The sequence below is a fragment of the Hemiscyllium ocellatum genome, chromosome 2 (assembly GCF_020745735.1).
Source record: "Hemiscyllium ocellatum isolate sHemOce1 chromosome 2, sHemOce1.pat.X.cur, whole genome shotgun sequence".
Classification (NCBI taxonomy): Eukaryota; Metazoa; Chordata; class Chondrichthyes; order Orectolobiformes; family Hemiscylliidae; genus Hemiscyllium; species Hemiscyllium ocellatum.
In genome coordinates this window covers 122,606,984-122,620,716 of record NC_083402.1, presented here as the reverse complement: position 1 = coordinate 122,620,716, position 13,733 = coordinate 122,606,984, and the positions used below count along the sequence as shown (strand labels likewise).

The 13,733-nt window shown below is 41.4% G+C and overlaps 1 protein-coding gene across 5 annotated transcripts in view; it reads left to right on the top strand.

The window, feature by feature from the left end:
- tjp2a (tight junction protein 2a (zona occludens 2)) overlaps positions 1–13,733 on the top strand; it is a 140,292-nt gene that overhangs the window by 104,092 nt on the left and 22,467 nt on the right. For all 5 annotated transcript variants that reach the window (XM_060839695.1, XM_060839686.1, XM_060839677.1 and 2 more), the window contains 3 exons: positions 8,969–9,119; positions 10,383–10,491; positions 13,037–13,259. In XM_060839695.1, the coding sequence (XP_060695678.1) occupies positions 8,969–9,119; positions 10,383–10,491; positions 13,037–13,259 (483 nt within the window). The remainder of the gene's footprint in view (positions 1–8,968; positions 9,120–10,382; positions 10,492–13,036; positions 13,260–13,733) is intronic.

Genomic DNA, 13,733 nt, shown 5'->3' with positions numbered 1-13,733 from the left:
GAAACTGCTGTTCCATAGAAGACCGTGAACTCATGTCCCTGTGCACATGGGCAATCGTTGTCTCTCCCTCCAGGGCCCGAATGAAGATGAAGGAGATAAAACTATACACTGTCTCTGAGCGTTTTGTTTCGACTGAGGGGGGAAATGGGACGACACTACGAGCTAATGAGGTTGGAATAGGAGGATCGAGCAGATGAATGCATGGCTGAGGAGCTGGTGTACGAGAGAAGGATTCACATTTTTGGATCATTGGAATCCTCCTTGGGATAGAAGTGACCTGTACAATAGGACGGATTGCACCTGAATTGGAAGGGGATTAATATACTGGCAGGGAGATTTGCTAGAGCTGCTCAGGAAGATTTAAGCCAATAAGATGGGGAGGTGGGACCTAGTGAGATAAGAGATCAATCTGAGACTGGTACAGCTGTGAAAAAAGTGAGTCAAACAGTCAGGGCAGGCAGGGACAAGATAAGACTGTGTGGGTTTCCTCCAGGTGTTCCGGTTTCCTCCCACAGTCCAAAGATGTGCAGGTTAGGTGAATTGGCCATGTTAACTTCCCCTTAGTGTTAGGTGCATTAGCCGGGGTGAATGTAGGGGGGTGGGTTGCTGTTCGGAGGGTCGGTGTGGACTTGTTGGGCCGAAGGGCCTGTTTCCAAACTAGGTAATCTAATTGAAAAATAATTAAACTGCATTTATATCAATGCAAGAGGTCTAACAGGAAGGCAGATGAGCTCAGGGCATGGTTAGGAAAATGGGACTGGGCTGTCAGAGCAATTACAGAAACATAGATCAGGGATGGACAGGACTGGCGGCTTAATGTTCCAGGATACAAATGCTGCAGGAAGGACAGAATAGGAGGCAAGAGTAGAGGGGGGAGTGGTGTTTTTGGTAAGTGATAGCTTTACAGCTGTACTGAGGGGGGATATTCCTGGAAATACATCCAGGGAAGTTATTTGAGTGGAACTGAGAAATAAGAAAGGGATGATCACCTTTATTGGGATTGTGTTATAGACCCCCTAATAGTCAGAGGGAAATTGAAAAATAAATTTGTAAGGACATCTCAGTGATCTGTAAGAATAATAGGGTGGTTATGATAGGGGATTTCAACATTCCAGACATATCCGGGACTGCCATAGTGTGTTAAGGGTTGAGATGGAGAGGAGTATATAAGTGTGTACAAGAAAATTTTCCGATTTCAGTATGTGGATGTACCTACCAGAGAATGTGCAAAACTTGACCTACTCTTGGGAATAAGGCAGGGGAGTTGACTGCGGTGTCAGTGGGGGAGCATTTTGTGTCCAGTAACCTCAATTCTATTAGTTTTAAAATAGTGATGGAAAAGGATAGACCAGATCTAAAAGTTGAAGTTCTAAATTGGAGAAAGGCTGATTTTGATGGGATCAGGCAATAGATGGTGACATCTTGAAAAATGACAGTATTGCAGGGAAGGAAGTGCTGGATGTCTTGAAATGCATAAACAAGGATACATCCCCAGAACCTGATCAGTTGTACCCTAGAACTGTGTGGGAAGCTAGGGAAGTGATTGCTGGGCTTCTTGCTGAGATATTTGTTTTATTGATGGTCACAGCTGAGGTGCCAGAAGACTGGAAGTTGGCTAATGTAGTGCCACTGTTTTAAGAAAGGTAGTAAAGACAAGCCAGGGAACTCTAGACCAGTGAACCTGATGGTGGTGGGCAAGTTGTTGGAGGGAATCCTGAGGGACAGGGTGTACATATATTTGGAAAGGCAAGGACTGATTAGGGATAGTCGGTATAGCTTTGTGCGTGGGAAATCGTGTCTCATGAACTTGATTGAGTTGTTTGAGGAAGTAACTAAGAGGATTCATGAGGGCAGAGCGGTAGAAATTATCTATATGGACCTCAGTAACGTGTTCGACAAGGTTTCCCATGGGAGACTGTTTAGCAAGGTTAGACCTCATGGAATACAGGGAGAACTAGCCATTTGGATACAGAACTGGTTCAAAGGTAGAGGTTGGAGGGTAGCTTTTCAGACCGGAGGCCTGTGACTGGTGGAGGACAACAAGGATCAGTGCTGGGTCCACTACTTTTCGTCACTTTATATAAATGACTTGGATGTGAGCATAGGAGGTATAGTTAGTAAGTTTGCTGATGAAATCAAAGTTGGAGGTATAGTGAGCATTGAAGAAGGGTACCTCAGTTTAAACAGGTTCTGGCAAATGGAGTTTAATTTAGATAAATGTGTAAGGTATTGCATTTTGGAAAAGCAAATCTTAGCAGGACTTACACACTTAATGGTAAGGCCCTAAGGAGTGTTGCTGAACAAAGACCTTGATGTGCAGGTTCGTAGCTCCTTGAAAGTGGAGTTGCAGGTAGATAGGATAGTGAAGAAGGCGTTTGGTATGCTTTTCTCTATTGGTCAGAGCATTGAATACAGGGGTTGGGAGGTCATGTTGTGGCTATACAGGACATTGATTTGGCCACTTTTGGAATATTGCGTGCAATTCTGGTTTTCGTATCGGAAAGATGTTGTGAAACTTGAAAGGGTGAGAAAAGAGTTACAAGGATGTTGTCCAGGTAGAGGGAGAGGTTGAATCAGCTGGAGCTATCTTCCCTGGAGCACCAGAGGTTTATAAAATCATGAAGGGCCTGGATACGGTGAATAGACAAGGTCTTTTCCCTGGAGTGGGGAGAACCTAGTATTAGAGAGCATTGATTCAGGGTGAGAGGGGAAAGATATAAAAGAGACCTAAGGGGTAACATTTTCATGCAGAAGGTGGTACGTGTATGGAATGAGCTGCCAGAGGAAGTGATGGAGGCTGGTACAATTGCAACATTTAAAAGGCATCAGGATGAGTATATGAATAGGAAGGGATTGGAGGAATATGGGCTGGGTGCTGGCAGGTAGGACTACATTGGGGTGGGCAATATCTGATCGGCGTGTACAAATTGGACCGAAGGGTCTGTTTCTGTGCTGTACATCTCTGACTCTTTCAGTGATATTAGCAAACACATCTACACATTGAATGATTGAAGTTTCCAAATCGGTAATTGCTTTTAGGTAGATTTTTTTTTCCCCAGTTTTATGTCTGGGAATGTTAAGGGTGGTGTTAAATTGTGATATCAAGCATGTCAGGATAGTGAAGTTATATTTCCTCCTTGGCCTCCCTATTCTGTCTGCAGTTTTTGGCAGAGGTGACCGCGTCATCTTCCTTCAATACCACTCTATTCGATTAGATTAGTTTAAATTGGATTCCCTACAGTGTGGAAATAGGCCCTTTGGCCCAACATGTCCACACCGACCCTCTGAAGAGTAACCCACCCAGACCCATTTCCCTCAGACTAATGCACCTAACACTATGGGCAATTTAGCATTGCCAATTCACCTGACCTGCACACCTTTGGATCATGGGAGGATACTGGAGCACCCAGAGGAAACTCACGCAAACACTGGGAGAATGTGCAAACTCTGCACAGACAGTTGCCTGAGGCTGGAATCAAACCTGGGTCCTGGTGCTATGAGGTAGCAGCGCTAACCACTGAACCACCGTACCTCTCACCTCATTGTTCTATTTCTTATCAACCTATTCAGAGATGTTATTACACATCTCTGGAGCAGGTGGGTCTTGAACCTGGGTCTCTTAATCCAGGGGTAGGGACACTGTCACTGCGCCACAAGAAGTCCCAAAAGGGAGCCACTCCACTGTTATCCAGCAGAGTGGGACTGTTCTCATCTGCTGTCATTCTTAGCTGTTTAATCACTTTGCTTTGCTTCCTGCCCCACACTTCATTAGCTCTGATGAGCACCAAGTATCAATCCTTGGCCTCCTGCTGTTTCCTATCTGTGTGCTGACCATTGGTGACAACATCTGAAAATGCAACACTAGTTTTCACATGTCTTCTGATGACACTCTTCACTTTTAGCTATTGCTAAAAATGTCCACTAGAGGGTCAGCAGCCATTTCCTTTAAGTTTAAATGCTTAGAAGGCTGGAACTATTGTTTTTGGTCTTCACTCTAAATTTTGCTTTCAAACCACCAACGCCATCCTTTTTCCTGGCACCTATCTGAGATTACACCAGATTGCTTGCAAACCTGGAGTTATTTCAATCTGGGATGAACTCTTGATCTTGTACTCGTGTACCTCACTAAGACAGTCAATTTCCACCTCTAACCTTGTCCCATCTTCACTTGTCTGCTGAAACCCTCATTAATCCTTTATTACCTCTCAGTGCTTAATTATTTCCAGTATACTGCTAGCTGCTCTCCTTCATATGGTCCTCTGTTCAGTTCAGGTCATTCAAAACTACTAGCTGTGTCTTGTCTTTGGCAATTCCCATTCTCCTGTGCCTGTTGACCTACTGTGACTCCTGTCTAACTATACCTTGACTTTTAAAGTTCTTGTCTCCTCCCTATTTGTGTAATCTCCTCCAACTAATCGACACTCCAATAGCTGCTCACCTCCAATTTTAGCTGTTAGTACATCTCCACTGGTTTTCATCTCTTCAGTTGTCTTCAACTTTTCTTTGCTGCCTCTTCACCTCAGTGTCCACCTTTTAAAGACACTTCTGAAAGCCTTCCTCTCAGACCAAACTTTCGGTCTTCTGTCCTTCAATGGCTTAGTGTCATAGCTTGTTTTATATTTTTCCTATTAAGTACTCTTTGGACTTTTCTTCATTTATTCTTCTTTCTAAGAGACTGGGTGTGCAATGATTTGGGTTGTCACTGAATAACAATAAGAGATTAAAAAGAGTTATAAGATATCGTCCACCTTCGTGCTCACTTACCATATTGCTGGTTAATTTGTCAAGGCAACAACAACCTGTATTTATATAGCAATGTCTCCTCTAAGCTATATGGGTATATGCAGCACTGCAATTGGGATTGCATTGTACACAGGCCATGTAGGATGAAGTTGTCCTTTTGAGATGTGTAAATGTTAGACTTTATGGCCATCCTTACGGGGTCCGTGCAGTACAAGAAGCCAGCACAGGCAAGAGAAAACCAAGACAGTTTGAACCCAAGACACTTGACAAGAATGTTAACAAACAATAATTTGATTTATTTCTGGCGATCTTTACCAGGATTATTTTACTCTCCCCAAATCTCTTTTTAGTGTTTGCTTTTCTCCCCATTAAACATTCCCAAACTTGATTTTTTTTCCATCAGTTTTAATTGCACTTGCTCCCCTTACACTTTAATACTTGCAAATGTAGCTGCTATCAAATATTGTCTTATAATACTCCTGGTTAAAGTCTTGGGATGTTTTGCATTGTAGAAATGTGTATTACTAGTGTAGAAAACCTTAGCAAGTTGAAGGTGTTGGTCTGCATCCAAGGTGATGGAGTTGGCTGAGCAAGTTGAATGTTGCTACTTTCCACTTGAAGAATTCAAAACTAGGACATACAAATATACCAGCGCCTAATAAATCCGTTGGGGAATTCCTGGGGATCATATGCAAGTGGAACTTGCTACCCCGAGGATCATTGAAGTGAATGACAGTCTCACGTAAATGGAAACTAAATAAGTATTTGGAGATAGAAAAATAGACAGATGTCCTGATTAGGTGGGCTGTGCTCATGTGGCATATGAAACTGTCAGATGGTGCGGCATATTTTAGTGCAAAACCTTTTTTTTATTGACATTTAGTAACATCAAAGGTTGGTGGACCAGCCTTGTGTGCATCTCTTATTTTAATTCTGTGAGTGACTCTCTGGAGTTCATCACTTTACAATCATTATTCAACCTGATAACGTTGCATTTCAAGGAGGAAGAAAAATTTTAAAGCAGCTGCCTGAGTAATAGCAATGCCAGGCCACCTTAATCGTGAATGCTTTAACCCTGGTGACTCCTTCTGCTTATTCCTTGTCTCTTTCACCTTCACCTCTCAACCCACTCTATCCTAGCCTGTGAATTAGAAGATACAATGCAGCGCATTGTTGCACGGTTATCCGTAAATGCCGCCTATTTCCAATTTGTTTTGCCTCAAACATTAGCTAATCATTGCCAAATGCATGCTGGGTCTCTGCTTCTGACAGTAATTTTTATATCTTGTTGCTGCAATTGATATTGTCTGGTGGCTCCTAAGCATTTCCCAGCATAAATACTTGTCTCCTTTTGGACTGAGCATTTACAAACTGCCCATGACCATGTCAGAGACCTTTTTGCCACTGACATGAAGGCAAGTTTTCCTTTCAGACATGAACCAACTAGGTAGTCACTGGTAACTACCGTAACAGTCTCCTCCTGTACTAACATGTCTGTTTTGACTCTTCAAGTAAAGACTAGTGAGTGGGACTAGTCGGATAATGTTCCTTCCTTTTAATCGAGATTTTAATTCGAGTGGTTAAATAACAATCTGTATATAGAAGCAGCAAACTCAGTACTGTATTCCCAGAAAGATCTGAAGTAGTAGGAGATGAAAACTGGATTGTGCAAGTCTTTTGTTTTTTTTTCCATGGAAAGTGATGTGCTTTTAATAAAAATTACTTTAAAGGAAGACAGCAGCTAGTGTTAAAATAATGCTTTTTAATTGTTTCCCCTGGTTGCAGAGAGTTCGTGCATTTATATGAAATGTAAACTATGTACCAAACTTTCTGAATCTTAATATGTACGTGCTGAGGAAAATGTAATGGTCCAAATCCAATCTTTGTTTTTAATTGAAATGCTTTCCTATATCTTGATGTACACTGCCTCGTGTTTCACTGTGGGGTTCATCTATTTTTACTTTGTCTGTAACAACTAGAACTTATTGTGCTGTTATCAAGGTCAGTTTACATCTTGGGTACTTTGATTGTGGCCAATCTGTTTACTTTCCCAAAGGGCTCAAGTTGCTAATTCAGGAACTATTCCTGGAAGTTCCATCATGTAGCTTCTTGACTTTAACTGCTTCCTCGGTGACCATCTGTGTCCATTTTCAAAAAAAAAGCCCTGCCTTCAGATGAAAATCTACACTGTCGATTACTAGATTGGAGCATTCTGCACTGCTGGTCGCAGCATTTCAGTGTTCAATGTTTTTACAACTAATAAAGAAACTGCTGATTTGTTGGAAAAACCCGTCTGGTTCACGAATGTCCTTCAGAAAAGGAAATCTGCCTTCCTTACCTAGCCTGGCCTACATGTGACTCCAGACCCACAGCAATGTGGTTGACTCTCACCTGCCCTCTGGGCAATCACGGATTGGCAATAAATACTGGTCTGGCCAGTGACGCCCACATCCCGTAAATGAATTGGGGGTGGGGGGGAAACAATGCTCTAAGATTGAGGAGTGTGGAATCTAGACATCACCTGGATGTGCAAATCCAACCTGGGAAAAGTAGCCCAGAATGTTGGCTTTTCACTTCTGATTGATTTGTAATTTTTTTTCCTCTTGGTTGCACACAGTGACTTGGTAATTTGTCTTTAATTTCTTAAGTTCAGGACCATCCCGGGCGAGAGTGTCTTTACGTATTTACTTACTGTTTCAGCTCCACAGCTGTCACACGATCTCTGCTGCTCCAGCTCTTGCACATCTATGATGTTCATTGCTACTCCACTAGTGGCTGATCCCTGAACTCTGGAATTCCCTCTTCAAGCCTTTGTGCTTCTCAATATTTTTATTTTACAATGACCTTTGAAAGCTCCATCTTTTGATCAACATTTGGGAACATGCCCTAATACAGGGGAACCTCGATTATCTGGCATTCAGTTATCCAAGTATTGGGTTATCCGGCAAGATTGCAAAGTTCCGATGCTTGGCTAAACTGTTATCTGGCATTTGATTATCTGGAATTCAATTAACCAAATGAAATACTTCCCGCCCATGTCCTTCAGATAATCGAGGTCTGTATCGTCTGGTGTGGCTGTTGTAATATATATCTGCTCAGACCTTTGCAGTTCTTTGTGTCACAGGAAGGCATTTATCCTCCTCCTTCATGTCATCCTCTCTGTGTATCCTTCAATCCTGTTTCCTTCATGCTATTCACTTCATCTATGCCATTCACGACAAATATTCTCCATGATAACACGCTTCACTTTGTAGTCACTAACTGAGCAAAGCGGTTTCTCTTGAGTTTCTCATCTGATCCGTGAGTGACTCATGCTTACAGTCCTTAATTTTGGTCTTTCCACAAGTGGGAACATCTCTATTTATGTAATGTGCTTCCACATCTTTGATATTATGAAATGCTTTATGCGCAATAAATTACTTCTGAAGTCCAACTATTGTAACAGAGATAAGTGCAGCAGTCAATTAATACACCGCAGAGTTCCTCAGATTATAAATAAACCATACTGACTTGTGATCTTTAGTGGCGCAATAATGTCAGTGCTGATTTCTATGAAAGCTGCTCACAAAATTCTAGCAAGTTTTGGTGTGGAATTCTATTTTTGTGTTGCCCCATTTGAATTTGGCATCAAATCAGGAGGGTCCCCAGACATCCAGCAACAATGATGCTATCGATCTGGATAAGCTATCAATCACATCAGACTTTTTCTCTGACAGCAAATGAGGAAATATAATTCTTCAAATATTTTGTGTGATAAAATTTTTAATGAAATAAGTGGCTGGGAATTTTTACATTCATTCATGGGGAGTGAGAATTGCTTGCTGTTGTCTTGTTGCTGTAGTCCAAAGAGGTGATTACAATCACAATGCTGGAGGGGTGCAAATGGGATGAAGGTAGAAATTCAAATCACTTGTATATTTTTAAAAAAAACAAATTAATTTCCATTTTCATAATCGAGAAATTTGATACACTACAAATATAGAATTTAGGTTTTTGGAGACAGTGGCTGTTTAGAAATAGTTGCTCTGGAATTCTCACGCTCTCCTCACAAGCCCCTGAAGTATTTTAATACTCTCACTAGCATGTGCAAACTCTTGATACCATAGTGTTAAATTTGCACACTACACCCCGACAAATCATTTTCAGAGTATTTAGGATAACTGAACTGTAACTCACTGGCATTTTTATGATCATCTTTGTTTGCTCCCTCCCCCTCTCCCTATAGCCCTGGTACAAAAATGGTACAGTTCAGGAAAGGAGACAGCGTGGGCCTCCGGCTAGCTGGTGGCAACGATGTCGGCATCTTCGTGGCAGGTGTACAAGAAGGGAGTCCTGCTGAGAATGAAGGGCTCGAGGAAGGAGATCAACTGCTTAAGGTAAAGATAGAGGGATTGGCGATTTAAAAATCCACATCATCTGGGTTGGGAAGTTCAAAAAGGTCCGAGCTGTGAAAGGAACCAAGGTTGAGTTGGGAATAATAAATGGCTCTAAATTTAGATGAGAAACTATGCAACACTTGGGAGTAGTGAATGAGTGAGTGAACTGTTTTAGGATTAGAACATCGGATTTGTTTCCAGCTGGGAAGTTTCTCTCTGATCCACTTGTTTCCTGACTTGTTTGAGTGTGATATGGGTGTTTTTAATGACAATACTATCTATTAAAAACTGGAACAGCTTGTAGATAAGTCTGATTTATGACATTTGTTTTAAACTCTTCCGACCATAATAAAGTTAAATGTGATTTTCAAGAAAGGTTATTTAGGGTCCAGTGGCAGAAACCAAACTTATTTTTTAAAAAAAGCAGAGAAAGCAAGTTCATGTCTATTCTGCCTCCATGTTGGAAGAATCAGTTGAGCGGCAGATTGCAGCAGATTTATTGAAGGAATCCTTGACGAGCTGTTTCAACTGTAGATATGGAATTGCATTAATTAACACAATTCTGGATTATATGCTTGTGAAAGCTTTTATAAAGTTGCAGAATTCTATCAGTAGTGCACTTAAATTCTCCTTTCTTTTCATCTGTAAATCTTGTTGCATCTTAAGATTTAAGATTTAATCTTAATTGCCAAGGATTGACTGACTGACGTTGAGGGAGTGTGTCCCTATCGAAAATGATTCAGAGAAGACAATTTAAGGCTAAAGTAGCTATTACATGATACACCGAGCTCTGAGAGTAAATAAATACAAATAGCTTTTGGTGGCAGGTTATTTTTTAAAATATAAGCAAGGGATACAGACTTAATAGCCAAAACTCCAGAGAATTTATTTTGCCCAGTTAGTTTTTGTGATCTGAAAGGGTAGTGGAAGCAGATTGAACAGTAAACTTTGAAAATAAAATGGGAAAATGCTTGAGAAAGAGTTTTGCAGTGTTATAGGGAAAGGAAAAGAGGCGAATTGGATAACTTTTTAAAAGACTGACATGAGCCACACAACCCCATTCTGTGGCATGTGATTCTTTGATAGTGGAGTGAAAGGTGATTTAAAAGGTGAACTCCACCAGAAGCATCTGTTGGTCATATTGATGTTTGCAGCTTATTTTAACTTTTTTCTTAAATTTAATTTCTCTGCAGTGAGCCTGTGAATTTTACGAATGGATAATAATATTATCATTTCTGTATTTAATCTGTGTATTTCAACTAGATCAATTCCATGGATTTCCGTAGTATTGTGCGTGAGGAAGCTGTCCTCTACCTTTTAGAAATTCCCAAGGGTGATGACGTAACCATTCTTGCTCAGAGCAAATACGATGGTAAGTAACTGACCATAAGAGGAGATGGACAATGACAATTATTTGTACAGAAGATTTCAGTCAGGATTTCTAATCTGCAGGCTCCCTATAGCACTTTGCTTCTCCATCATCATATCATGGAATCCCTACAGTGTAGAAGCAAGCCATTTGTCCCATCAAGTCTACACTGACCCTCCAAAAAGCATCCCAGCCAGACCCCCACGTCCCTGTAACCCTGCATTTCCCATGGCTAATCCACCTGGTCTGTACATCTTTGGACTGCGTAGGAAACTGGGAGAATGTGCAAACTCCACAGTCGCCCAAGGTTCGTAGCGGATGGGGAAATCTGAAATAGGTAAAAAACTGGAACTTGAAGGAGACCATGTAACCGCTGTCATTTTGGATATCAGACTTTCCTTACCTGGTGTGGCCTACACATGAATCCAGATCCACAAGTCTAGTTAATTCTCAACTGTCTTGAGATGATCCTAGCAAGCTATTCAGATCAAGCGCAGTTAGGGTTGGGCACAACATATTGGTACAGAGGTATCCACATCCTTGATCAGACTTTTTTTTAAAAAAAATCTTAGTGAATGGCAGTTATATCGTTGAATTCCATAATACATTGCATACCTAGTTCTGAGGAAGGATCCCTGGACCTGAAATGTTTAACTCTGACCTTTCTCCATAGATGATGCCAGACCTGCTGAGCTTTTCCAGCAATTTCTGTTTTTAGTTCTGATTTCCAGCAATTCCCTCTGGGTTTTATTGAATGCATTTGTTTTTGTTTCTGAAATTCAATAGAGGTACGTTTTGGGTGCCGCAATGTTTGACACTTGGTTGGAAACCTTCATTTTGGCAAATAGACTTTCTTTTTGGCAACGGATTATATCAGGAATGAATGGTCATAACCTTCCACAGGAAAAGGGAATCCAGTCAATAGAGTCTAGTTAGTTGTACATCAAACCCTAAGCGATACTCTTAATTTTTAACGCCTCTGTACAGGTTGCTCCACCTAGTGGTGCAGTTGCCCACAAATACAGCCTTTTTTAAAAAATAATTAACCTGGTCCCAGATATGGAATAGAGAGTGTGTTGCTGGAAAAGCACAGCAGGTCAGGCAGCATCCGAGCAGCTGGAGAATTGATGTTTGGGTATAAGCCCTTCTTCAAGATTCCTGATGAAGGGCTTATGCCTGAACGTTGACTCTTCTACTTCTCGGATGCTGCCTGACCTGCTGTGCTTTTCCAGCAACACACTCTCGATTCTGATCTCCAGCATCTGCAGTCCTCACTTTCTCCTTCCTGCTACGGAATGCAAAGATTAATTACCTTTTTTAACCAAAATGACCATCCCTTCTTTGTGGAAAATAATGGACAGTCAATAGCCAGCATGATCAATGATTTTTGACTTAATTGGCCTCTGTTTTAAGGAAGCATTCATCTCCAAAGAGGAGACTATAGAATAGCAATGCTTTTAAAAAATAAAATCATGGAATGTGTGTGTCATTGAGAAGGCTAGCATTTATTGGGGGTGGTGTGATGAATAGGTGATTAGCAGCAGCTAACTGTGGCCTGGCTAGTTCAGTCTATAGAGCATGAGACTCTTAATGTCAGGGTCATGGGTTCGACTCCCATGTTGGGCTGTATGCTCCTGTTTAAAAACACTCAGACACAGCAGGTAACTCTGCTCATTTGAAGAGGCAGTGTGAACACAGTGGGCTGAATGGCCACTTTCTGTGCCATAACACTGTTGTGAATCTGTGACCTTCCCTTGGGAAGGTGTTACTGAGATATCACGTTGAACCACTGCACTTCATGTGGAATAAGGATGCCTGGAGTGGTCTTGACGGTGGGAATGGGGGATATTTACTAATCAGCAGTGAAGGAACTGTGGTGTCTTTTCAAGTCGAGATGGTTTGTGTCATGGAGGAAGCGTAGGTGGAAGTTTTCTCGTGATTGCTGGCCTGGTCCTTCCAGGTGGTAGAGCTTGTGGATTGAGCAGATACTGTTGAAGCAGCCTGGGTGTTTTGCTGCTGTGCATCTTGGAGATAGTACTCACTGCTGCAATGATGACTGTGTGCACCAGACGGCAGAGGATTGGTTTTTGGTTGTGATCAAGTGATTTATCCTAAATGCTGTTGACCTTTTTTGAGTTTTGAAGCTGCGTTCGTGTTAACTCACTCCTGATTTGTGCCTTGTAAAACATTTGGGGTGAGTTGGTTACTGCAGAATTTCTGACCCCTGACCTGTCCTGGTAGTGATTGCCTGTCTTTGTTTGGCTGAACAAGTTTAAAAATGTTCCTGATTTTCCATAATCTTTACACTCCCTCATTTAGACAATAGAAACTCTAAGTTGAAGCTGAGCTGTGAATGAGGGGATTGTACAGCATCTCATTACATGTTCACACCTGTAGCTTGTCATTGTTTTACTGGGCAATTATCTCTGCCTTTTTATTGTGTTAGTATTATGTTATATTGTATATAAAGCCAGTAACTGAGAATGTTAAATCAAAATTGTTCACTTCTATATGTGGCCTTGCCCCCCCCCCTCTTTTATCCTCCCAGTGTACAAAGAGATTATCAGCTCTGGCCGTGGTGACTCGTTCTACATTAGGACGCACTTTGAATATGAAAAAGAGAGCCCGCAAAGCTTGAACTTCAGTCGAGGAGATGTCTTCAAGGTTTTAGATACTCTATACAACGGCAAGCTGGGGAATTGGTTAGCAGTCCGCATTGCTTCAGACAACATCAAACAACTAGAAAAAGGAATCATTCCAAATAAAAGCAGGTAAGTTTTGAAATATTACATGAGGTGTCAGCACTAATTTTTTTTTATTCCTTTCAAAAAAAAAATGAGCAATGCCAAAGTGTTTGGCCCTTTCTTAATAATCTGCTGTGCCATTCAATGGGATCATGACTGATCTTCTACCTCCACTCTACCTTCCTAAACTGACCTTGGATACCTTCATTTCCTCAACATCCAGATATCTATTTACTTTTGTTTTGACTACGGGGGTGGGGATCCCTGATTTGTGAACGTTTGCTGTTCAGATGCGATCTCACGCATTGAAGATCCACAGTGTGAACATTTCCTGTGCTTACAAACAGCTATTTGTTATCTTCCTGCATTATGTTCTGACTTGTATACAAGTCAACTTGGGAACAGAACCCCGTTTGTAGCCGGGGACTGCCTTAAACTCATCGCCAGACTATCCAGAATTCAGAGATAAAGAATTGCAATGCTTCGCAACCTTTTTGGTGA